Below are 23,729 nucleotides of genomic sequence, written 5' to 3'. Positions count from 1 at the left end.
CCCAGAAGCTTCCCTCCTCCTTCTTTCCAGTTTAGCCACCCCCGTGTAACTGCTACTGTGACTTATACCACCATCAATTAGTTTTGCTTGTCTTCTACTTCATATAAATGAAATCCTTAAGTATGCATTTTGGGGAGCTGATACTTGGCTCCTTTAATACATAATGTCTGTGAGATTTATCCATGTTGTGGCATGTACCAGCAGCTCATTGTTTTTATTGCTTTTGTAGCAGTCCTTTCTATGAACACGATTTATTTGTCCTTTCTGCTTTTGTAGAAATTTGTTTATTTTGCAGTTCGGGGCTATTATGAATAAAAGCTGTTATGAGAGCTGCTATTTTTTTAAAACTACCATTTGATGTTGTTTCGCAGTTCCTAAGCAGAACCCTTCATTGGTTCTCATCTGCTTTTCTACGTTTGTTAAATTATCTAAGTGATGGTTTTCTCCCCTGCCACAAAGGCTCACATCTACATTCATAGCTGCTATTTTGCCAGCTTGACAAAACCCAGTGGTTTCACGTGGGGAGAAGCAAGATACAGTTATGTTTAAAGTTGGAGATGATCATGAAATTAACATGATTGAATAAAGAAACAGGTTCTTCTTATAGTCAGATGTGGTGTATGAAGCAAAAACTTAGCCTAGGCTATCTCAGGGCTTGTTGAACACTAAATAGAGCACTGCTTGATCCGTAGTAGGTTCTCATAACATGTGTCACACAAATAGACCAAGTTATCACAGAGACTGAATCAACGTGACTTTGCTAGGAAAAGAAGTACCAGTAGCTTAAGACGTTAACACTAGTATTTAATTTGGAAAACATGATGAAAACGTTGGGGTGCAATTTGAGAGCTCATCTGATTTCCACTGATAATTTTGATTTTGGATTAGGCTAAAATACTTCACTTTCGTGCCTTGGGTTCTTTATCTAAAATACGTAATACTTGACATCATTAAAAATTATGTATACAGAGCAAGCATTTCTGTTGAGTTGTATACAACACATAGTCACCCTGGCGTCCTGTTAAATCCCCAGATTTAGAATCACTGCTGCAGGTCATTTTGTTTTTCTCCTTTCTGAATATTGCTAATTAATTATTAATGAAGTTGATTTCCTCGATAGGATAGAGAATCTTTACTAGCTCTTGGAGGAGAATTTTTTAGCAAGAATGTCACAGAACAGAAAAGGCGTGTTAGACGACCATGTATACAGTCGTCCTCGTGACCTTCCTATTTGAGCTCAAGCCTCGTTCTTTCATTTAGTCGTTTTTTTCTAACAAATGTTTATCGGATTTCTATTTTATGTCAAACACTGGGAATTTTAAAACCAGTGAAATCGTTGAGAAACTTTCAGTCTGTTGAAGTTTATAACTCCAGAGCTTATTTCCTTGTAAAATAAAAAAGACCAGCCTATTTCAGACATTCTAACAATTCACAGTAACATCTCACACTGTTTTAGCTGAAAACAACGATCCCTTGTCTTTGCCTCATTATTAGTTTAATGCTGCTATATTTAGCAGTCTTTGACAATTTCCTCCTCAAGGTTTGGGCAGGAATTAAGAGTTAAAAATGTACACTTTAATTGTTCATGTAAGAACTAGCAGGGTGTGAAAACCCAGCCCAGATGGGCACTTGATGGAGGCTCTAATAATAACACTGGCCCACCTAGGGACCGTTCAGATAGGCACTCATAATTAATTTATATTTTGCCTAATTCCAAAAAATTTCGTTTTGTAATGGCTCAAGTTAGCCTAAAAGGAGAAGCAGGGTGGGTGAGGGGAGTCCCTTTTTCCTGGACAAGATTTTATCAGATGTTGAGGTTTGTCAGCGTTAACTGTTAAGTATTAATACAGTGTTTAGATGGCATTGTCTGTAAACTGATTTAAGCACTTTCCTGAGAGCTGTGGTGACTTAATTGAATCTTGTCTGTTTTGTAGAGGTAGAGTGATTCTAACAAAGGTAATGGACTCCAGTTCCTATCATTTTATTGGTTCACTTGTCCCTGAAGAATCAGAAAGAAGTCATCTAGTAAAATTGTTAAAAGTCTTAACACAGTGAGAGGAACAAAATGCTTTTTAGCTTGCCATCTAGTATTTCAAATGTTACGTTGTTTTCCCAGTATTTTTTTTCTACTTGGGTAGATATACACACACACGTGCATGCATGTCCTCACAGACAAATACATATACACAGAATTAAAAAGTGATTTTTCTTGGAAATAGTTTGAGGGTATTTTCCAGTTTAAAGAAGCAGTCTACATGCTTTGCCTTTTTGGAGAAGGGGTAAGTATTACTGACTAGTTGATCTCACCAAGGAGGATCAGTTGTCAAAGTAAAAAATGATCCAGAGAGATAATATGAAATTTAGAATGTGGTTGTTATTGATTCAGGTCCATAAAACATTATATACTGGAGTGAAGGTAGAAACTGCAGTAAAACTTATAACAGTAATTTATCTTTTATTTATAAATGAAAGTCAGTGTATATTTTTTGTTTTTCAATTGTGAAAATAACATATACAAAAACAATTAATTTATGTTTTGTTTTAAGAATGGTTCTGGCTATGTGTTTGATTTTAAAGTCTAAAATTTTTAATTTGAGTTAAATTTGCTGCAAAAATGAAACTGTGTTTAGTATTTCAATGTTTTTGGAATTTCAGAGATGCTGCCTATGGAAGTTGCAATTTTTATATTACACTTCTTGACTGTTTTCATGCAGTAAAGAAGGTAAGTGATGCATAGCATGTTCCCTGTGTTGTGTTGGGGAACTAACTTATAATCTAAGCAAAGTTTAGGCCATCCATCTCAAAAATCTGTTTATTAGGATTTCTTCCAAGAAGTATTTGAATCTAGAGGTTCTCCATTTCCTCCTTAATGTTCAAATGATGCCAAACCAGGAAGCAGTTCATTCTGAATCTCTTAGTGCTTCTCTGCATGAATTGAGGAGAAAGCCACTTAAAAAACCTTTAACTAAGAGGCAGTTATGTAATTAGGGTTCTGAATCCAGAGTCAGTTTTGAGAGAAAAACAAAAAGTAAATAAATTGTTGGTTTCCAAGTTCTCTTTTACTTATCTATTTTATATGTCTGATTCCCACAATACTACTTACAACAGACTATGTCACTGTCAAACTCTAGTTGTTTTACCTTCAAGCTTTCAGATACTTTTTAGTTCAGCAGAAGAATTTGAACAGCTTGTTAGTTTGTTACAAGGTTCCATATAAAACTAGGTGGGTCACTACTGTTTATGAAAGCTAAGGGGACATGGGTCGTTCAGTGGTAGAATACTCGCCTTCCATGCTGGAGACCCAGGTTCAAATCCTGGACCGTGTGCCATCACCCCCCCACACCCCCGCCCCCCAAAAAGCTATTTTAAAATAACTCCTGTGTGTTAAAACCAGGGCTGCTGTTTTGACTCCAGGGATCATCACCCTTCCCATCATATTCTAAAGAAACACGGTACCCTGGAATTGTGCAGTGCAGCAGGGCCTGCTTATAACACATTCTCTAGTACCTTTATTGAATCTCAGAGTGGCACGAGACACTCGAATTGTAAATCACTAGCCAGTGGATCAGATAAACCTTCAACAGCATCTCAAGTTCTATATGACTTTCGGAGGTTCAGAGGCAGAAGGAACCCAAGTTTATTTTTTTGAGATAATAATGTAACATGGTGACTTCCTGGGAATACTGACAGCAGTGTTGGATTTTGAAACGAGAGGACTAATTAGTCTATGAATTCAGAGACTAACTAGTATACTATTTTTTCCTGTATCAGGCAATAAGGTATGGGAACTTTATTTTTTTGAATTTGAGTAGAGTGACTTGATGTGGTACAGCGCTGGTTGAGGTACTTGCTACAGACGTCAAGTTTGCTCAGCGAGGCCTCAGCTTAGGCAGTTGCTGGACAGAAGGGTGGCAGGTATAAAAGGCGCGTCCCAGTCGCATTTGCCTGCCCCCCAGGTAATGTAGGTAAGCACATTTGTCCTGCTCGGGCTTTCTTCTTTCCACCTCCATCACCTTTAATAGAAAAGAGAGGAAGAATTCTGAGGAGCTTGGAAATGGTCTGTTATAGTGGTTTTCATCAGCACTACAGCAGGATCTGTTGTTATTTCTTGGCTTGGGTTGTTATCCAATATTGCACCCAAATTCGAGTTAAGCTGGTATTATAGGTTACCTTTTTAGTTATATTTATTTTACTCACGGGTCAACAGCTGCTGATCTTCAGTTTTAGTATTACTTATTTATTACTGATTTCTCGTATTAGTGCATATAGGAAACATTTATAAATGTAATTTTTGTTTTAATTTTATCTACTATCAGTAGGATCTTCTTGTGAAATTAAAAGGAAAATAGAAATTGCCTTTAATCTACATTTTATTGTATTATTTTGTTAGGAAATCTCTAGTCCACATATCATGCACCATATTGAGTGTTTTTTAATTCAAAGAAATAAAATTAATCTTGGATTTTGTCTTGGAATTACTGCTTGAATAATCATATTTTTTAAATGAAGGTTTGTGTCATTGTTGTTGGTATTTTAGCCTTCCTATTTTACATTTATATCGTGATAATTTAAATTTTCAAAATTGGATTTATAGGGTCACCCCCTTCAGCACTAAGATTTCTTGTTGACTAAGAATTCTTGCTTATATACTGTCTGGCTCAGTGATTAGTGAGCAAGGAGAACACTTCTCAGATGCTGCCAGCTCTGTTTGTCCTTGTCTCAGATATAGGTGGTCTGCTTATTTCACGTTAGCATCATCTGCCTTTTGTAACTCAGAGTGGTGCTACAGTATAGAATAGAAAATTTACGTACTTTCCTTATGGAAAGAATTTATTTTTTCTAAAAATTTGTATTTTAGTATTGATCTCTGGAGTCTTTAATACAGGGACCATTAATTTCTTAATTCATGACCAATTTTTCAAAAGAATTTGAAAGGGAAGATATTTATAAAGTGTATAACATTGTTCAGGAAAAATCACATGGTTTCTTTCCTCTTCAGTATTTTTTATATAGACAGCACTGAGCTGTACATTGTAACATACAATTCTGAATTTTAAACATATGAATGGTTTGATGATAAGCTAGTAAGATTGGTCTGAAGATAAGATTATTTAGCTATGCATGGCTAGGATGATAAATCCAAAATCATATCTCTTTAGAATAAATAGTTATAACTAATTTTTCAGATAATGGAAGCATTTAAAATGCATAACTTACTTTATAAGAAAACTGTTCATGGGAGAGTAGCTAAATATGGTGATATTTTTCTTAGATTGGAAATTGTTTCCTTATATGCAGTTTATTCTCAAAACTTTTTATTTCAGGCAATGCAATATGGCTTCCTTAATTTCAGCTCATTTAACCTTGATGAATATGAACACTATGAAGTAAGTTTTCATAAATAATATTTTAAACTTTTGTTTTACTTACAGAAGTAATACTCTTTTGTTTTAAAAAAATCAAACAATTTAGATATATATAAAATTTTAAAAATCACATTTTTCATCTCCTGACCCCATTTCTCCAGTCACAGTTCTTTGTGGCCATTTGATGCATCTTTCCAGAATGATTGAGAGTGATTGAGTGTACTCCTGGGCATTTTTCCTAACATTTAATTTAAATTCTTTAAGTATTAATGATTTTCATAGGATGATTGAGATAATGTCTGTAAAACCCCATTAGCACAGGGTCTGATGAGAACTGGTTTAGTAAATGGTCAATAACATACGTGCAGTTACTCCTGGAAAATACTTCAGCTTTTATTAAGTCAGTACGCTCTGGTTGCAAGTTACAGAAACTAAACACAAATGGCCTCAGTCAAAAGGGGCAAATGTATATTGGCCTACATGAAATGAAAAGTCCAGGAGCAGGTATGACCTCAGGCGTACCTTGACTGGATTCAGATGCTCAGAAATTGAGCTGAAGCTGGCTTTGTTCTCAGGCCAGCTCTCCCCATATTGGCAGAGATTGCTGCCTGCAGCTTTGATCTACCAGCCGAGCGAGCTCATCGGAAAGAAAGCGCTCTTAGCTCCAGCCGATGACCCGGGAATGCCTCTCATTGGCCTTATAAGGGTCATGTGCCAGTCTGTGAACCAATCCATGTTTGAGGGTAAGGGGGAGAAGGCATGAGACATTCTGATCTGACCTAGTGTTGTAACCATCCCAGAAACTGGGGTGCTGGGGTCACCCCTGTCAAACCATATAGTGAAAAAAAGGAAGATTCCAAGCTGGCAAAACCACAGGTGACTTCAACGTTTATAAAATTAGTTTTGAAAATAATATATAGTTAATTCTACTACCCCGCCATCCAGATAATTAGATACTGAAAAGATGCTATGCTAACAATTTTTAATAGGCAAGAATACCTTCAGATCAGTACATTGTCTAAGAAACAGTTTATCCTCCTGGGGTAATTAATCTTGAGCCAGACATTCTGTAATTTGGAGGGGTGATCCCATGGGCAGTCGTGCATGCAGCTGTATCATGAATCCTTAGATATCTTTTCTTTTATATTCATTTTCTAAAACAACTGCTTTCTTAAGCTATTAAGTTTTAACTGTTTTATTGAAGATTGGGTTAATAGTTATGAGCAATTGTTATTGTAACATACTGAAGATATAAAATTATAGTGTGTGGTTCATTAGGGTAAAGCCTGTCTTTACTGCTTTCTAATCAGTCTATTTCTGAAATAGAATATATATTTAATTGCCATCTTAAGTCTCACTAACATTTTTGCATGTGTGCTTATCTTTAATAAAATTAAACATTTAATATAAAATGTACCTTATCTTTGTAGGTAAGCAAAACTGCTGAAAACAGCAGTTGTTCCTTTTGTGTAGCACGGTGATACCTGTGTGTGTGTTATTAAGGAGTAATATAGATGCTGCTTAGCTCCCCTCTCACTAATGTAGAGAGACTTGGGGTAGGGAATGTACACACTCAAAAATGCCTTTTACCTTCAGTGAAACTGCATTGAGATAAAGGCAGCTGTCTTACCCAGAAGTTCTAGAGTGTCAGCCTATAGACCACATTTGTTTAGTATATGTAGATTATTTTAAAATTTTCTGTTGGTGTATTTTACTGGGCTGCCCATCATGGGATGCCCATTTTTTCACATTTTAATTTCTCTGAATTCAGGATACATCTTAAAATCTGTGATATCTGCAATTCAATGAAATCTTGTTACCAACGTCTAATCACAGGTTTCTTATTTAAAATTCAAGATTTCTGGTTTCACTTCAAAATCAGAACATCTGGCAACACTTGTCCTCCTTCCTGCTTGGATCTTTTAGCATAGAACATGGGCTTACCAATTCCCCTACAGTTGATAAATTAAGTCAAGTAATTTTAATTACCTTCCCGGCCCCTGTAGAAGTTAAGCAACTTCTTGGGTTATTTCTTCCTCACTCTCAGGTGCACATATATATACTCCAATTGCAATGGTAATTTATCGTGTTTTTTCATCACTAACTCTCTGCTTTTCCATTACAAGTGACCCCTGTTTTCTACTTAAAAGTCTTTCTAGATCCATTTCTTTATGAAATGTGTTCTCTTTAGTCTTCAAATTTCAACTGTATTTATTCTATGATAATTGTAATGGTAACTTAATCCAAAAGACTTAAAAGAAATAACATGTTTTAAGTTTCTATTTATAGTCATGTATTTTGAACAAACATATTGTGATCTCAGTATACTTTTCGTTTTGAATTTCTTGCTGGGTTTTGTGAAAGTTTTTGATAGGTGTCTCCATAAATATGTAAGTAAGTTAGTGAATTTTGAGGAGCTGGCAGCTTTAGTAGATAGTATTTTCTTGTTTATTCAAGGAATCAAAATTGTTCATCTTGGAAAACGGCTAGTCATTCGGGAAAACACAGAAGCTTATGGATCCCTCTTACTGGAAAAGCTTGCTTTCTTATTAATTAGCAGCTAGTACAGTGAGAATTTACTCAGCTAAAATAACCAAGTACGTAGCTGTATTTTGTATAGCAACAGTCAGTTTTGTTTTCCAAAGGCTGACTACCACAGCAAAATAACACCATTATAAGACAATGTTTAGAGCCAGGAGATGTTAACTGTTCTCTGGAAATACTTTTTGCGGGCCAAATTTTAGTTTCCTGTTTCATGGTTATAAACAGCTTTTGTTACTAAAGCACATAGATTTGAAGTCCTGCAAGGACTCAGTATTGAGAAGAGAAGATGGGAGAGATTGTCCAAAAATGAATTGTACTGGTCTTCTCTTTGCAGAAAGCAGAAAATGGAGACTTAAATTGGATAATACCAGACCGATTTATTGCCTTCTGTGGACCTCATACAAGAACCAGACTTGAAAGTGGTATGCCAAACATGAAAATGGGACCAGTGTATTTTTGCTGTTGAAAGTGCCCATCCTGTGCTTTCTTTTGAAAAAGGCCAAAGAGTTAAACTGAGCTTTAAGTCTTAACTGTTGAAGTATTTTTGGTCATTTGAGTACATCATTCTGTCTGACTTTTAACACTTTTTATTCTGTTTTTTACAGTAATAATCATATAGGCATCCATTCCCCACTCCAGATGCTGTCTCCACCCTATTACAACTAACACTATTATCCATTGTTTCCTTTCTGAATTTTACAAGATCTGGTGCATTTCTTTATGTAGGTTACTACCAGCATTCTCCTGAAACTTATATTCCGTATTTTAAGAGTCACAATATTTCCACCATTATTCGTCTGAATAAAAAGATGTATGATGCCAAACGCTTTACGGATGCTGGTTTCGATCACCATGATCTTTTCTTTGCGGATGGCAGCACCCCTACTGACACCATTGTCAAAGAATTTCTGGACATTTGTGAAAATGCTGAGGGTGCCATTGCAGTGCATTGCAAAGGTATGTCTCTGGGCTCGGGGAAGGAACGGTACCTTGTATGTGCACATGTGACACAATGCCAAACACATAATAGTCATTTCAACTATATGCCAGAACACGTAAGCGTCTTTTTTTCTCCTTTTTATTGCCTTTGTTTTTTAAAGACTGTGTAGCATTAATAGGTAAACTTACAAAGGCTTAAAACATTGAAATGTATTCATTTATTCATCAAAATATTTTAAAATATTTTTATTATAAACAACCAAAAACATGCAAGCGTTCTTGATGTGCATTCTTTTTTTTAAAAGAATTTTTATTATGTACAACAAACATACATTCTTGACATGGTTTACAATCAATGGCTCACAATATCATCATGTAGTTGTGTATTCATCACCACAATCATTTTTTTAAACATTTGCATCACTCCAGCAAAAGAAAAAAAAAAGAAAAAACTCATGCCATATCCCTTACCCCTCCCTCTCATTGACTACTAGTACATCCAAATTTTTTGAGTGCCTTCTGTATAAGTTCTAGGAAGCGTCAGTGAGTAGAACAGACTCTAAAGCCTTGTCTTTGTAGAGTTTATGTTCTAGTTTATATTCTAAGCTGTTTTAGTAGCTAGAGCAGTGCTACTAAAATGATATTTGGTGAATGAATTTAACTCTTCTGTTTTTATTAGACAGTTGACAAGAAGTCAAGAAATATATTCTTAAGAGAAATCCAGCATTGGTGATTTTATTATTGTTTATTAGTTGAGTGCCTTCAGTCATAGCTGACCTTCCAAATTGCTGTCTTATTCATGACAGACATCTCCCAAATTAAAAACTTCGGTTTTTTTTAAATTTATTTTTTATTTTAAAGTATCCTATTTGCCTCCATAATTTCACATTTTATGTGGTTTCAAAATTATTTTACAGACTTTCTTTAAAAAATAAAAAGTGTTACTATGGTTTCTCTAAGTTGAGAGATTGAGTTCCTGCTTTGTATTTTGCCCTGTAATTGGTGGCTAGTGCTTTATAATCATGATAATTTCTCATCTCTTTCCTCAAGGAGTTTATACAAGTGGATGATAAATCTTACAATAAAGGTGTGAATGGAATACTTTGGAATCTCAGATTCAGGAGTGATAAGTTCCAGCTGAACAGTCAGAATAAGCTTCATTTAAACTGTGGCTATTTAGATAAACTCTGAAGGAGTGGGATTTCAGTAAGCAGAAAATAGGGGAAAGCATTCTTGGCTAACAGAATGAGGGATTGGCATTTACTGGAGGTGAGCGGTTGCAAAGGGTTGGACTGGTATGGATATCCACGGCAGCTGTAACTTGACTCTAAAGGGAAAAGGAAGTTAGAATACACCTGTGGTTCTCAGGTGGTAGACTTTTCCCTCAGGTGACATCTGGGAATGTCTGAGGACACTTTTGGTTGTAACAGCTTGGAGGGAGCGGATGTGCAACTGACATCTAGTGGGCAGAGGCCAGGATTGCTACTAAGTATCTTTTGTTACACAGAACACCCCCTCCAGCAAGGAACTAACCATCACCAGCCCAAAATGTCAGTAGTGCCACTATTGAGAAACCCTGACATAGTCTGATAACCCATTAAAAACTGCTCGAGTTTTGACATGATTAGATCTTTGTTTTGTAAAGAAATAAAGGCCACAGCGGCCTACCCCCAGTTATTTTTTGAATCTCCCCGGGTGATTCTAGAGTGTAACCAAGCTTGAGAATCACTGCAGAGAATCAATCAGAGTCGTGAGAAACCTTAAAATTTTTTTTTACCTGTCAACAAATTTCTGGGGTACATAAGACCAGGTTCCATTGTTTTGTTTCTATTTTCAGCTGGCCTTGGACGAACTGGCACTCTGATAGCCTGCTACATCATGAAGCATTACAGGATGTCAGCAGCTGAGACGATTGCCTGGATCAGAATCTGTAGACCTGGCTCAGTGATTGGGCCTCAGCAACAATTTTTGGTGATGTAAGTAGACAGAGAGTATTTAAAACGCCTCAGGGAAGTGTGGGCCTAGAAGTAGAATCTACTTTTTATGGGAAGTTGGATTTTTCTTGGTCTCCGGGAACAAAAGATAGTCTGGCAGGGGAAGGGTTTTCATATATATGTTTCTGGAAAGCTCTATTTTGATGTCGTTTTATTTAAATGCTCTAGGAAACAGACAAGCCTCTGGCTGGAAGGTGACTATTTTCGTCAAAAGTTAAGGGGCCAGGAAATTGGAAAACACAGAGCAGCTGTCTCAAAACTCCTCTTGGGTGTTGATGACATTTCAATAAATGGGGTCGAGAATCAAGACAAACAGGAATCTGAACTGGTAAACGAACCGTCCCCATCACGCTGTTGTAATTGCTTTAGATGCTGTTGAGAACCTTTCAGGGCTTGGAAAAATTGTAGGTAAAAGTAATAAAGACATTTTGAGGGATTATTGTTACACATTCTTTTTAATATTTATAATCTTCTCTAGGAAGTTTTTACTCAAAAGAGTTAAAACAAGGCTGTGTGTCCATAAAACTGAAGCTGGTGACTTTTTTTTTTCCTACTCTCTAGGCACAGGTGGTAAAAAGTCTGAAGTAAATTCATTCAGATGGAACTAGTTACTTACCCTAGCCCCCCAGGATCCCCATTCTTGGCAATTTATTAGGGAACCATTCATTTCAAATGGAAAATCTTATAATCTAAAAAGAACCAAGAGTTTAGGGGGTAGAAGTGGTAAATTAAGTGGTGGTAAGTGGACTGGAAATTTAAAAAAGAATTGAAAACGATTATACCTCTTATGTGTCAGTATGTTTTCCCAAGGAGAGAGTGCTGTTGAGTTCTGTGTCTCTGAAAGTCAACTTTTGCTTTTCTTGAAATGTGACCTGTAACTATTTATTTAGAGACCATCCCTTTCTTTATTAAACATAGCTTGCAAGTGATAAATATCACAAAATGTTTTTCTCTTTTAATCCTTTCTCCAAGAATTAGCTTATTATTTGAATCTATCACTGCTGAAATACTCAGCAGCATCTGAAACAGATGGAAGTGTCTTTGCCTTTTCAAAACTGGTTTCTATTGGTCTTAATGTTTTTCAGTCTTTTTTGCAAACACAATGCAGAAAATTAGAATGAATTGGGGGGGGGGAAAGGAAACTCAAAATAGTTATGCAAGAGCGTCTTGTTCCCCTCCCGCCTACTCCATTCAGGGGAGGCCATTCCCCATCCCACCTCCAGCCTACCCTGCCACTTCACCCAGAGCCCCCCTCATCACCCTGTATCCTCTCCAGGTTTTACTAGCCAAGAATCCAAAGAAAGTGGGAGTATTCAAATAGTCCAGGCTGTAGGAAAATTGGTATAACTTTATTTCGAAAGGAGAAAATTATTTTAGAGCTCAGCAGAAGCTTAAAGTTTATAAAGTGTATGTTTTTGTGGGTATATATTTGGGTTAAAAGTAACTACTGTGCTTTACTGCATTAATAGAGTCAACTTAAATAATAAGCTCAGTGTTTTTGTTTGTTTGTTTGTTTGTTTTTACTTATGCAGTATAGTGATGATGATGAAATCAGTGGAGTGACCCAAGGTGACAGACTTCGAGCCCTGAAAAGCAGAAGGCAAACGAAAGCAAATGCTATTCCCCTCACGTGAGTCCTTAATATACGTATGAGGTTTTTCACCATCCTGCACGGTTTTCTCCATGGTTGCATGCCCGTGAGGCCACTTAGAAACAATCATCCATTTTATTTAAAATAGAGGGGTGCTTGCCTGAGGAGGTCTTTGCTATTGCGTGTTCACCTGTGTCTTTTATTGCATCCTCACAAGCCTTTACAAGTAAGAAAGTCATATGAGGGATGCTTTTTTCAGTGATAGCCTCAGGAGAGTGACAGCAGATTTAACCCCATAATAACATATTTCTCCATAGTTAAAAAAAATTATGAGTCTTTTTAAATTCACTGCCTTAGTACAGGTCATTTGTTGAGATATAGTAGAATTTAGTGGCTTGTGACATGGTGGCTTAATGTAGTTCCATTGTTCTGGAGAAACAATGGGGAACTGTTTTCAAATCATAGAAGAAAGTTTAATGGAAATAAGACATTTTATAGACAGTGTGTATATGTCTGCGTGCACTTGGCCAGGAAACATGTAAGTCATTTTGGATTCAACCTCAGGGGACATCAGGGATTGTAAGAAAAATATGTAGACTCAAAAGCTGTAGCTGTTGTACTTTGTTTTCTGAGCGATTCCTTAGTAGATGCTCCTATCTGTGCTGCTAGACACCTTCCTTCTAGAAACCTCCCTTTTCACTGTAGTGCACAAAATTGCTAGCCTTCATAGCTTTGGTTTTTTTGTGGGGTGGGGGTTGGTTTGTGATTTTGGGTGATGGAGATGGAGGGTTATTTTATCCAGTAGGTATCTTTTAAATGGTCAGGAACGAATGATAAAAATTTACGTGATAGAAAACAGGACTTTTAAATTTAAGATGGCCATTTTGTTTTTAATTTCATTAAAAATTTGCATCAAATGCTCAAATGGTTCTTCTGTTGAGAAGAATTGTAGTGCCCCCAGATAGTCATTCTGGAAGTAATTTTAAAAATTGATGGAGTACACAGATGGTGCTCTAAAGCAGTGCCTCTCACACTTCAGTGTGTGCTTGAGTCCTCTGGGGAGCTTGTGTATAGCAAGCAGATTATGCAGAGATGACTCCGTGGGTCTGGCGTGGAATCTGAAATGCCTCATTTCAGGCCCTAGAATATGGATGTTTTTATGAGTTGCTTTTAGTTGTGTTCAGGATTTTGTTTATTTAATAATCTGTATTATCGCTTTATTTCTCAATCATGTGTTGCTTCTATTCAAAGTCAAGTTGTGAGTCAGAGGATGGGAATTCTGCTTAGTCAAAAAAGTTTTTATTAAATTGGGGCGTGTAGGAAATTTTCTTTTATTACTTTCCGAGTCCGCTACCCTTTGTGGACATGTTTTCTAAAGAGTTCAAACCACTTAATGCTTTTTTCCAGAAGAGATGAAACTGTAAAATTCTCTTTGATAGCTGGTAGGTTGTTGGATATAAAATTTAAAAATGAATGAAAATTAAACTTTTAAATATAATTGAAACCAGAAGATGATACTAGATACTGCTCTATTCACCTCGATATGTGAGGTTTCCTGGAGTGAAAGTTGATAGGATCAATAATAGTTGAATGCAAGTGACTAGAAAAGACTGGGCAAAGAAAGGCCAGCCTCCACTGCTAATATTTGTTCCATTTTCTAGTTACAGAAGGAACAAAGGATGCTGGCTCTGTGCTCTGCAGCACTCTTGGCATAAGTTAAAACCAAGCAAAATGGTAAAAGTAAAAAAAAATAAAAGCAGTAGCTCAGGATGCCCTTTTCCTGTAATTGTAATCCTAAAGATAATAACCCTAAACCTCCTGCATTCTTCCCCTCCCCCATACACATAGGACTGCACAGTGCCTTTGCACAGTTTACATTCACAGGCCACACTTTTAAAGGAAAAAGAGAAATGCCAAGTTTTTCTAAGCTCTTCATTATGTTGAAAGACCCTGGGATTTTTGACTAGTTATAGCAAATTTTCCTTCCTCCTCCCTTACAACATTTTGGTTATCCCTTCTTATGCTTTTTCAGATCCTCCTTTGCTATTATAGTTTTCTATTTTTTTTTCTCATTTGGAGCTCTTTTGGAGCTCTTTTTAGAAGCAGGGAGGTCAGTTGGGAGTGCCTTTTCCCTACCAAGTCTTAGTTGTTGTTTTAGAAATCAAGGCCCCCAGAGAGAGAGTAGAGTGTTCAACAGAACCTGGCCTGAGAAATCTACATTAAGTCTCTGCCTCCCAATTTGGAATTATCTATCACTGTGGTCAAGTTATTTTGCTTCTGTATTGGTATTTAACCGTACTGAAAATACTCAAAAGAGGGAAATTTTTTTTTAATTTTATTATTATTTTTAAAAATGAGAAATGTTCACCCACATGCGGTATACATAGTATACACTCAGTGGCTCACAGTATCATCACATAGTTTGTATTTATCACTACGATCATTTTTAGAACATTTGCATCACTCCAGAAAAAGAAATAAAAAGAAAAAACTCATACATCCCATAATTTACCATTCCCTCTCATTGATCACTAATATTTCAATCTACCCAATTTTTTATTCTTTATCCCCCCTATTATTTATTTTTTTTACTCATCTATCTGTTCATATAGATGATAAAAGGATAAAAAACACAAGGTTAAAAGGAGCATCAAACCCAAGATTTTCACAATCACACAGTCTCATTGTAAAAGCTGTTTAGTTATACGGTTGGTCTTCAGGATCAAGGTACCAGAACACAGATCAACAGAGCTACTTCCCTCTAGCCACTTCAATACACCATAAACTAAAAAGGGGTATCTATATAATGCATAAGAATAACCTCCCGGATAACCTCCTGACTCTGTTTGAAATCTCTCAGTCACTGAAACTTTTGTCTAATTTCTCTCTTCCCCCTTTTGGTCAAGAACCCTTTCTCAGTCCCATGATGCTGGGTCCTGGCTCATCCCGGGATTTCTGTACCACGTTGCCAGGGAGATTTACACCCTGGGATTCATGTCCCACATAGAGGGGGGAGGGCAGTGAGTTCACCTGCTGAGTTGGCTTAGAGAGAGGCTGCATCTGAGCAACAAAAGAGGACTAGAAGGAAAATTAGTGAGAAATACATCACTATTCATGATTTTCAAGAGAAAGTAGTGTCCATAAAATATCAGTTCAGTTAATGCTTTCTCTTTTACAAACAGTATTTGAGTTGAGTTAAAGTTTTAGAAATTGTAAAATAACCATTTTTTTCAGAGAGCCTGTTTGATCCTATCATGGAGACAGTAAATCATTAGCACTGTGAGGTCAGTCAGATCTTCAGGATGTGACAGTATGTGTATTATCTGTGCCAAAATAGGTTTGGTAACTTTTATACCTCAGCTACACTGTGTGGCTTTCTGTGCACTGATCATTTCTCCTGGATTTGTTGGGGTTAGATAAAATGATACATGAATAATACATTGTATTGTATATGGAAATAAGGTGAAAATACAGATATAATTAGCTTCTGGAACTCCTTTAAATCCTCTTAAGAGTTCAGTGTAGGTAGATGTATGTTTCAGCATTGGAAACTAATTCTTATGCCATGATTTTTAGTAGAAGAACCAATAAAAAAATCTATAATGCAGATATCTGTGCATTCACACCATGTTGTCCCCTAAGAACTGTCACATCAGTAACTACAAATGAGGGTTGAGCGTCTCAGTCAATTATCAGTCCAGGGATTTTATTTTTTGTTTGTGTGTTCATTGTTTGCCCCCCTTTTTTCTTTGGTTTGACTTAAATTTTCTGTGCATGTGTATCTTATGCTTTTTGAAGAATTTCAGTTTTATAATGATGCCTTCTATTTCAATATCACAAAGTAATTATCCGCCTAGAGACTGGGTCTAACCTTCTGTTACTAAATGTCAAATCAGTTAAAACTAAAGACAGGGCGGGCCACAGTGGCTCACCAGGCAAGAATGCTTGCCTGCCATGCCGGAGGACCCGGGTTCGATTCCTGGTGCCTGCCCACGTAAAAAAAAAAAAAAAAACTAAAGACAGCATTTCCCCTCCCCCTTACATAAAACGGCAAAACCCCATCCTTGGGTCCCATCCCCTTTGCGTCCCATTTGCTGTTCTGGGTCTTAAGGTGTCTAAAATCCACATGTGGCTTCCCTTGTTTATTACTTTATTTATTTTGGCCTCCCGATGTGAACATCTGTTCTTTCCCCTTCGCCCCTTTCCAGATGTTCCCTAGCTGTGCTGGCCTCTGCACTGTGTAGTGTTGTCTTCTGGTGGATTGTGTGTACCTACCTGCTTCCCATCCTCCTATTCTGTCTCGATGGTTTAAGAACACAGTAGCCATCAGGACCCTTTGACAGATAGCTGCTGTGTAAGTGTCCCATTCCATTTCTCTACTACTGCTCGCTTCTGCCCAGTGTGTTTTCTCATGATGCATGTTTTTCTCCTTATCAGCTCTCCTAGCTTTGTTGGTTTGCCTTTTTTTTTCAAGAGTTCTTTTTCTGAATCTTTTCAGTTAATGGAATGGTGGTGGGAAAGGAGGGCTTCTTTCATTGAGGGGATTGAAAATTACATGTGTTACTGGTTTTATATTGCCTATACTCTTATGTTTTTAAATAGCACTAAAGACACTGGAATAGTTTATTTTCCCCATCAAAAACGTTTCGTTTGGTGTAAATTAGGTGGTTTTCTTTCAGTCAGTTGGCTATATGACATCCCTCTAGCTTTCATTATCTTATGTATATGCTCTACAGTCTAGCAGGGGATTTTTTTTTCTTACTGATTTCCTGCTTTTAGTGATTATTTGGTTTTGTAGTCGGGAGGTCTAGTGGAAATTTCATCCTGTGTTTAACCTCTGAATCTGCCACTATGCAACTCTCTCTTCCACTGCTTCCCTAATAAGTCTTCCATGTTTGGTATACAGAGTTCCCCCTTCTACCTCATTCCATTTCCTCACCTTTAAGGGAGTACAGGAAAGGAAGGACAGTTTTCAAAGGTTGTTGTTAGAAACAAAAACAGGAAGGCAGAGAAGCCTTGGCCAAGCATGGTTTGTGTTCGTGCGACTCTGTGTGACGATCCTGTGTTCTTCCTCCCCCTTCCTCTTTGCTCCTTTCCCCGAAATGACCAAATGCCTTTATTAGGTTAAGGTTGGCAGAATTTGTATTATCTTGTGAAATTTCTTCTTTGAAATGAATACCTTGACAATGAAGAGACCCCTTTTCTGCAGAAGAATGTGGCAAGGAGCTTACCTGTGCAACATCCTCATTAAGAGAGGGAAGTAGACAGAAGGGTGTATTCTCTGAGGCTGACGCTCTGCCACTACCTTCTTAGGTCCAGGCTGACTTAGTACCTCTGAATCTTCTCCTCTAGCTCATATTTCAAGAATTTCTTCTGTTGTCCCAACTCGGACTTGGAAGTTATAAAAAAAATGCAAAAAAGTTCCTTCTAGGATCTCCTCCAAAGTCACATTTCCTTGCAACCAACTCTAGTATTTTATGGTTTCATTGAGTGTCTTCAGATGGCTATAAAAGATTTAAAAATCAATCAAATGCTACTCTTCAAGAAAATTAAGGAAAACCTGCTGAACATGTTCTTATTTATGGCATTTTCTTGAATATCCTATTAATATAAGCTATAAATGCATATGTAGCTATGCTGTTTTTCTAGTGTATATTATCCTTTTAATTTTTTTTTCTGCTGTTAGTAATTAGATTTCCACATATTCTGACTCAAGAGCATTGTGTACTGCCTAAATTTATTCTTCTCAGAACTATTCCAAGAGGTAGAGATGGATGGTACAGAGTTCTGTATGGTGGAGTTATTGTAATACTTGAAGCACTTTGTGGTTGTGTTACTTTTCCCAGGGTAAATTTTACAGTGGTCTCCATTCACCTCTTTTTTTTAAACGCAGTTTTATTGAGATATATTATATATCCACATCACATACCGTATAATCATCCAATTTTACAATCACTGGTTCACAGTATCATCTTATAGCAGTGCATTCTTCATCACAATCGATTTTTTGAACATTTTTATTACTCAAAAAAATAAAAACAAGAATCAAAGGAAAGTAAAAGTAAAAAAAAGAACTCCCAAAACATTCCATACCTCCTCTCCCCCCTATTATTCATTTATTTTTTTGCCTTTTTGTTTTCTTATTCCTTTGTCTGTACACTGGACATGATAACAGTCACACCATAAAAGCTGTACAGTTGTTCAGTCATCTTCAAGAATCCAGGCTACTGAATTACAGTTCAGCAGTTTCAGGTATTTCCCTCTAGTTACTCCAGCACACCAAAACACATAGAGTATTGCATAATACTCTTTGTAAGATATAACTGTTTTTCTTCTTTGCAAATGACATTTGCCAAAACAGAGTATCCAGCTTAGCATGCCTAATTAATTTGAAATGTAGGGAAACAAGAAGTTTCCTACAATAACAGTGATTTCAACAAGTCTAATCCTTGTAATTTTCTCTCCCCACCCTCTGCCAACATCCCCACGAATTGCAAAAGACTGTTTTGCAAGGTGCAGCATTGTCATTCACTTCTCTTGGCAGATGCCAGCATCATCTGACAGGTTGTTATGTTTGACTATAATAACACTGCAGATTGCTCTGGCATGCTCTTAAATGGTGGGAAAGGTGCTTCTGAAGGTTGTAGGGCCTTGAGTCTGTCCTTTTTTTTTTTCAGTGCCCAGGTTTTTTGTTTTTTTGTTTGTTCGTTTTTGTTTTTGTTTTGCATGGGCAGGCACCGGGAGTCAAACCCAGGTCTCTGGCATGGCGGGTGAGAATTCTGCCTGCTGAGCCACCGTCACACCGCCCTGTGTCCAGGTTTTATACTGGGTGGGTGCGATCATGTTGGCAACTCCTACCTAGTGTATAGCAAAACTTCACAGTCCCAGAAGAAAAGCAGGTGTGCGTATAGACCACATTCATTCTATAAACAATTTAAACTTAATCTTATTTAAGCAAAGTTTTATATCAGGAACTGATATAAGTATATATAAGGAACTGTTTACCATCCAAATTCCCAGACAGTTGCCAAGGGCCAAACTTGAAAACAGGACTTTCTGAAGTTAGGCAGTCTTGGGCCTGTAACATTAACTCTTTTTTGCGGATTCCACCTCTTTGGTCCTTGACCACGGCAGATTTATTACAGCAAAAATTTTATTAGTACGACCCCATGCTGCAGGTTGGAACCAGCCTGCAGCACTGACTTCAGTTCAGTATACACGAATCTTGAATTTAGCCAATTAAAATACATCCTATTGACCATAAGGTCAGGTAAGCCCATTGTTTTGGAAGACTTTTGTACCGGCAGTAGACAGCCAGTATAAGGTTTGCCAAGGAGTTGTTGGATTCGTTTCTTGCGAATTGAACATCCATATTCAAAGCAATTTATGGCCTTATGCCGGAGAGACCTGGGCTTTTCCATTTTTACCTTTGCCCGTGTACCTCAGACTGAAGACATCCCTGCATCCAAAATTTGACAGTCTCAAAACGATACTGGAGAGAAGAAAGTGAGGTGCAGTAGAGCGAGGAGATAATCAGGCCCGAGGATTTTATCAGGAAGATTGGTAAGGAGAAAACACATATGCTGAGTGTCGCTGTGCAGCAGCTGTGGATTGGCCTGGTTTGGAAGGCGAAGGGAGTGAGTGAGCAAGTGACTGCCCCAGTTTCCTTGGGCAGGAGTGAACGCATTCCCCAGATGTGACCCTTTGCACTTACCCCACCTTGTCAGGCTGGTAATAGCAAAGTGTAGTTGCTGGGTTTTTTTCTACTTTGTTGATACATAACTGCTCTTTTTTTTTTTTTTTAAATGCAAATAACTGGTGACTGGAATCTTAACTGGTACACTTAATGCTTTCTAATTTTTTCATTCTCTTAGTTTCGCATAAATTATTAGCTGTTGATATTGTATTAGTTCACATTAATTACTTACATTAATTTTATAGAGAAATATTTTTTTCAAAAAAATTTCCCATGAGCCTGAATTTTGATTGAGCGGTATTTTCTTGTTTTTTTTTTGTTATTGTTGTTTGTTTGTTTGTTTGCTTTTAAGTAGTGTTTAAACACTTCAGTAATAGTTAAATTGATTAATCAGGGCTTCAGTTCTCTAAGCAGGTAATTAATATATTGGCTTCTGCTTTTTTCTCATCTTAATGATCTTTCCTGTGTGGTTAGTGGTCTAAACTTTTGGCCATAAGTGGCTTCAAATTATTTGAAAAGTAGGGGTGGTATTGAAAAAAACCAACTGAATGGAGTCTCACTTCTCATGTAAAATGTGGATTAAAAACCATGGTCGTTGCAGAGTGGGAGGGTTTTATGAAAACCTTGGCAGCACCTAGCACCCATGCTTGAGCTTCAGAAATAGCAGTGGTGCATTGGGGGTTTGTTTTCGTTGTTGTTTTTTCATTTTGCAGAATTTTCAATTCAAATCCTTAACACAGACAACTGCTTTTCTCCCTCACTTTATATAATCAGAGGGTTTTTTAAAATAAATCTTTGATTCAGGGTTAGCATTCACCCAGCCAGGACAGTTGGTGCCCGGTTTGATTATTCAGCAGTTTGCATGTACTTTTTCTATTTTGTTGGAATGTTCACCATCAGGATGATAAAAGTTTATGAGAAATTCTGAGTTAGGCATTGGCTAATTTATTCAGGGTCAGTTTCCCTTAGTGAGATTGGAAGCTGGTTTCATAAAGCTTTCATAAATTTGATGGTTTGTTTCATGGTATTTGATCCAGGAACTTGTTTTGTACCTCTGCTTGGTCCAGAGCAAAGTTTCCGCTCTTTGGTTATTTCCTTCCTGTCCTGAAAACCTACAGATAAAACCAAGTGATTTTTCTACTGGGTTTTGCTAAAGCTCTAACCAGGTTCAGACTTCTTTTATATCCATTCAGGCCATTTTTTAAAATTAAATTTAGAATGAGGAAAGCTCCTCCCCTTTGTAATTTTTCTTTTCTTTTTATTTAAAAAAAAAAACAAAATCCTAAATGAATAAAGTAGAACGTCTAGGATTGCAGCCTTCATTTATCCTTAACCATTCCCAGCCCTTCCCTCTCTCTCTGTTTGAAAATAACTGGCCTAGACGAGCTCCAGACTTACGCCTCTGGAGCAGTAAAAGCCATTGCTTTTTTTTTAGTGCTGAGAAGTTAGCATTTTATTTAATGTTGAATATGCTATGGTTTGGTAATACTGAGAGTGTAGGAATTTAATAATGTTTACTAGATTGTAAGGACCTGGCTTTGGTTATTAACTACAACATGGTGATACCACAGGCATAGGAAGGAGGGCTGCTAGTTCATTGTAATGATTTCTTTTTACTTTTATGAACGAAGTTTCTTATGAGTTGTTGTTGGCTGTCCCACCTTTATATCTGGCTATGAGAGAAAGGATATTTTTTAAGCCAATGTTTTTCTTTCAGATGAATATGTATGAATTTCAGCTTTTTGGTGATTATCTCTAGATGGGAAGAAAGAACTGCTTATAAAAGCTTATTTTTTTCTATTGTTTTCCCCATACCAATTTAATGAGTGAGGGGAAACACCCCTATTTTTTGACAGGCTGGTCTCTGTGGACTTTGTCTGAGAGTGTTCTTTCTGATTCAGGAATTCGATTCCTGGACTCTGCAGGGCTCAGTTCCTTAAGATTTTTAGAGTTTAATTAAGGCAAGTTTCGCAAAAAAGTTTCACTTTCATTTTAATGTTCTTGGAGATTTAGTAAGTAGTTGATGTTAATCCAGACAGATTTAGCTTGAAACTAGTTTTAAATGTTGTTATTGACTTAGTATGTATTGCCTGTGCTTGCAGTTCTGAAGAGGAAGATTGTCTTTCATAGATATTTACTAAGTTTGTATTCACAGTCTTTAGATGTTTGGTTTGTTTTTTTTTAATGATACCTTGTTTTTCTGACTAGAAATCTGAGAATCTACTTTTACTTTTGGGCACAGAGGTTTGTTTTACTAATGGATTGCTTTGATGTTGAAAATGCCTGGGTCATTCTTTCCAAAACTGTGGTTGTCTTTCTGTAACCTTCTTCGGGAAATGAGGCACTTCATTTTAAAAGGTCTTGACATAAAAATGTGTTTCAGATCTTTTGTGTGAATGTATTCGTGGAAAATTCTATCAATTCTCAATGAAAATAATTTGCACTCAAGTTCAAAATGCCTTCCTCTGTTTGAGTATTTGAGAACTGTTTCAGTGAAGATAATCTTATTTTTTTCCGACTGTTTTCAGAGTAATTCTTCAGTCCAGTGTTCAGAGCTGTAAAACATCTGAACCTAACATTTCTGGCAGTGCAGGCATTACTAAAAGAACCACCAGATCTGCTTCAAGAAAAAGCAGTTTTAAAAGGTGAGAAAAGAACTCTACTCTTCTGAATAGCTCCGAGCATTGGTTTTCTAGTTTAATATTTTGTACCCTACTTCTGGAGATAGAAATGAAGGTAGGGGAAAGTTGAGTTTCTGTCACAAGAGATTACTCAATTGTGTTTTACTTATATATTATCTAAGAAAATCTGGACCTTTAGTGTAGATCTTTGTTTTATTTTTTTCCAGAAAGAATTCTTAAAACTGGAAATGAGGTTCATAACTTGGGAAGGTTAAGAATATTTTTAAAATTCCAGATTTCTCTGTGAAGATTCAGGGGGAATCTTGCTATCTGTATATCAGATAGTGCATAATTGTTGGAGAATTGGCTGCAGATATGTGGAGAAATGATATTTGTAGTGAATTGTGGGATCCTTCTTTACCTAATGACTGTCTCTCCTGCTGCCCACAGTCCATAGCCAAGAGTGCGCCCTCCCTCTCTTTAGCCCAGCATCCTTCACATCCTTTGAAGGCAAGAAATTGGTTAGAGTCTATGATCAGATCAATTACTGTTGTCGTTGTATATTTATCATGAACTGAAGGCAGACGTTTTAGCTTTTATAGTATTCTGAAAACAGATCTCTTTTGAGGTACGAGTAGATAATCAACTTACTGTTACCCTAAGACTGGAACGGTGGGTAACCTTTTCATATTTTGTCCGCCTTTTGCCTGGTTTTGGCAACTCTTCGGTGTCCAGGTTATTACAGTTGTGGTAAAAGCTGTCTTTTATAATCGTAACTACAGGCGGCCTGAAGAAAATTAGAACCAGAATTTTAATATTTTCTCCTCCACAAGTTTTCCTTGTTTCTTTTTTAACTTTCCAACCTACATATCTTTGAGGCTTTGGACCCACCAGGGCCTTATTGTCTGTTGAATTAGTTTCTGATACAGTCCTACAAGCAGGCCACAGATCCTGTCTCCAGAGGCTCATTGACAAGCT

The 23,729-nt window shown here is 37.0% G+C and overlaps 1 protein-coding gene across 18 annotated transcripts in view; it reads left to right on the top strand.

Annotated features, from left to right (window-relative positions):
* CDC14B (cell division cycle 14B) overlaps positions 1-23,729 on the top strand; it is a 158,766-nt gene that overhangs the window by 100,233 nt on the left and 34,804 nt on the right. For 8 of the 18 annotated variants that reach the window (XM_077148732.1, XM_077148746.1, XM_077148738.1 and 5 more), the window contains exons 6-12: positions 2,656-2,722; positions 5,325-5,387; positions 8,245-8,332; positions 8,637-8,867; positions 10,687-10,825; positions 11,012-11,171; positions 12,376-12,473. In XM_077148732.1, the coding sequence (XP_077004847.1) occupies positions 2,656-2,722; positions 5,325-5,387; positions 8,245-8,332; positions 8,637-8,867; positions 10,687-10,825; positions 11,012-11,171; positions 12,376-12,473 (846 nt within the window). Of the gene's footprint in view, positions 1-2,655; positions 2,723-5,324; positions 5,388-8,244; positions 8,333-8,636; positions 8,868-10,686; positions 10,826-11,011; positions 11,172-12,375; positions 12,474-16,642; positions 16,789-22,658; positions 22,776-23,729 lie in introns of those variants that run through there. The other 10 variants (XM_077148735.1, XM_077148736.1, XM_077148733.1 and 7 more) reach the window with 3 other exon arrangements.

Source organism: Tamandua tetradactyla, chromosome 2 (genome assembly GCF_023851605.1).
Source record: "Tamandua tetradactyla isolate mTamTet1 chromosome 2, mTamTet1.pri, whole genome shotgun sequence".
NCBI classification, from domain to species: Eukaryota; Metazoa; Chordata; class Mammalia; order Pilosa; family Myrmecophagidae; genus Tamandua; species Tamandua tetradactyla.
Note: the sequence above shows the minus strand (reverse complement) of the source record. Positions and strands in the feature narration are given on the sequence as shown.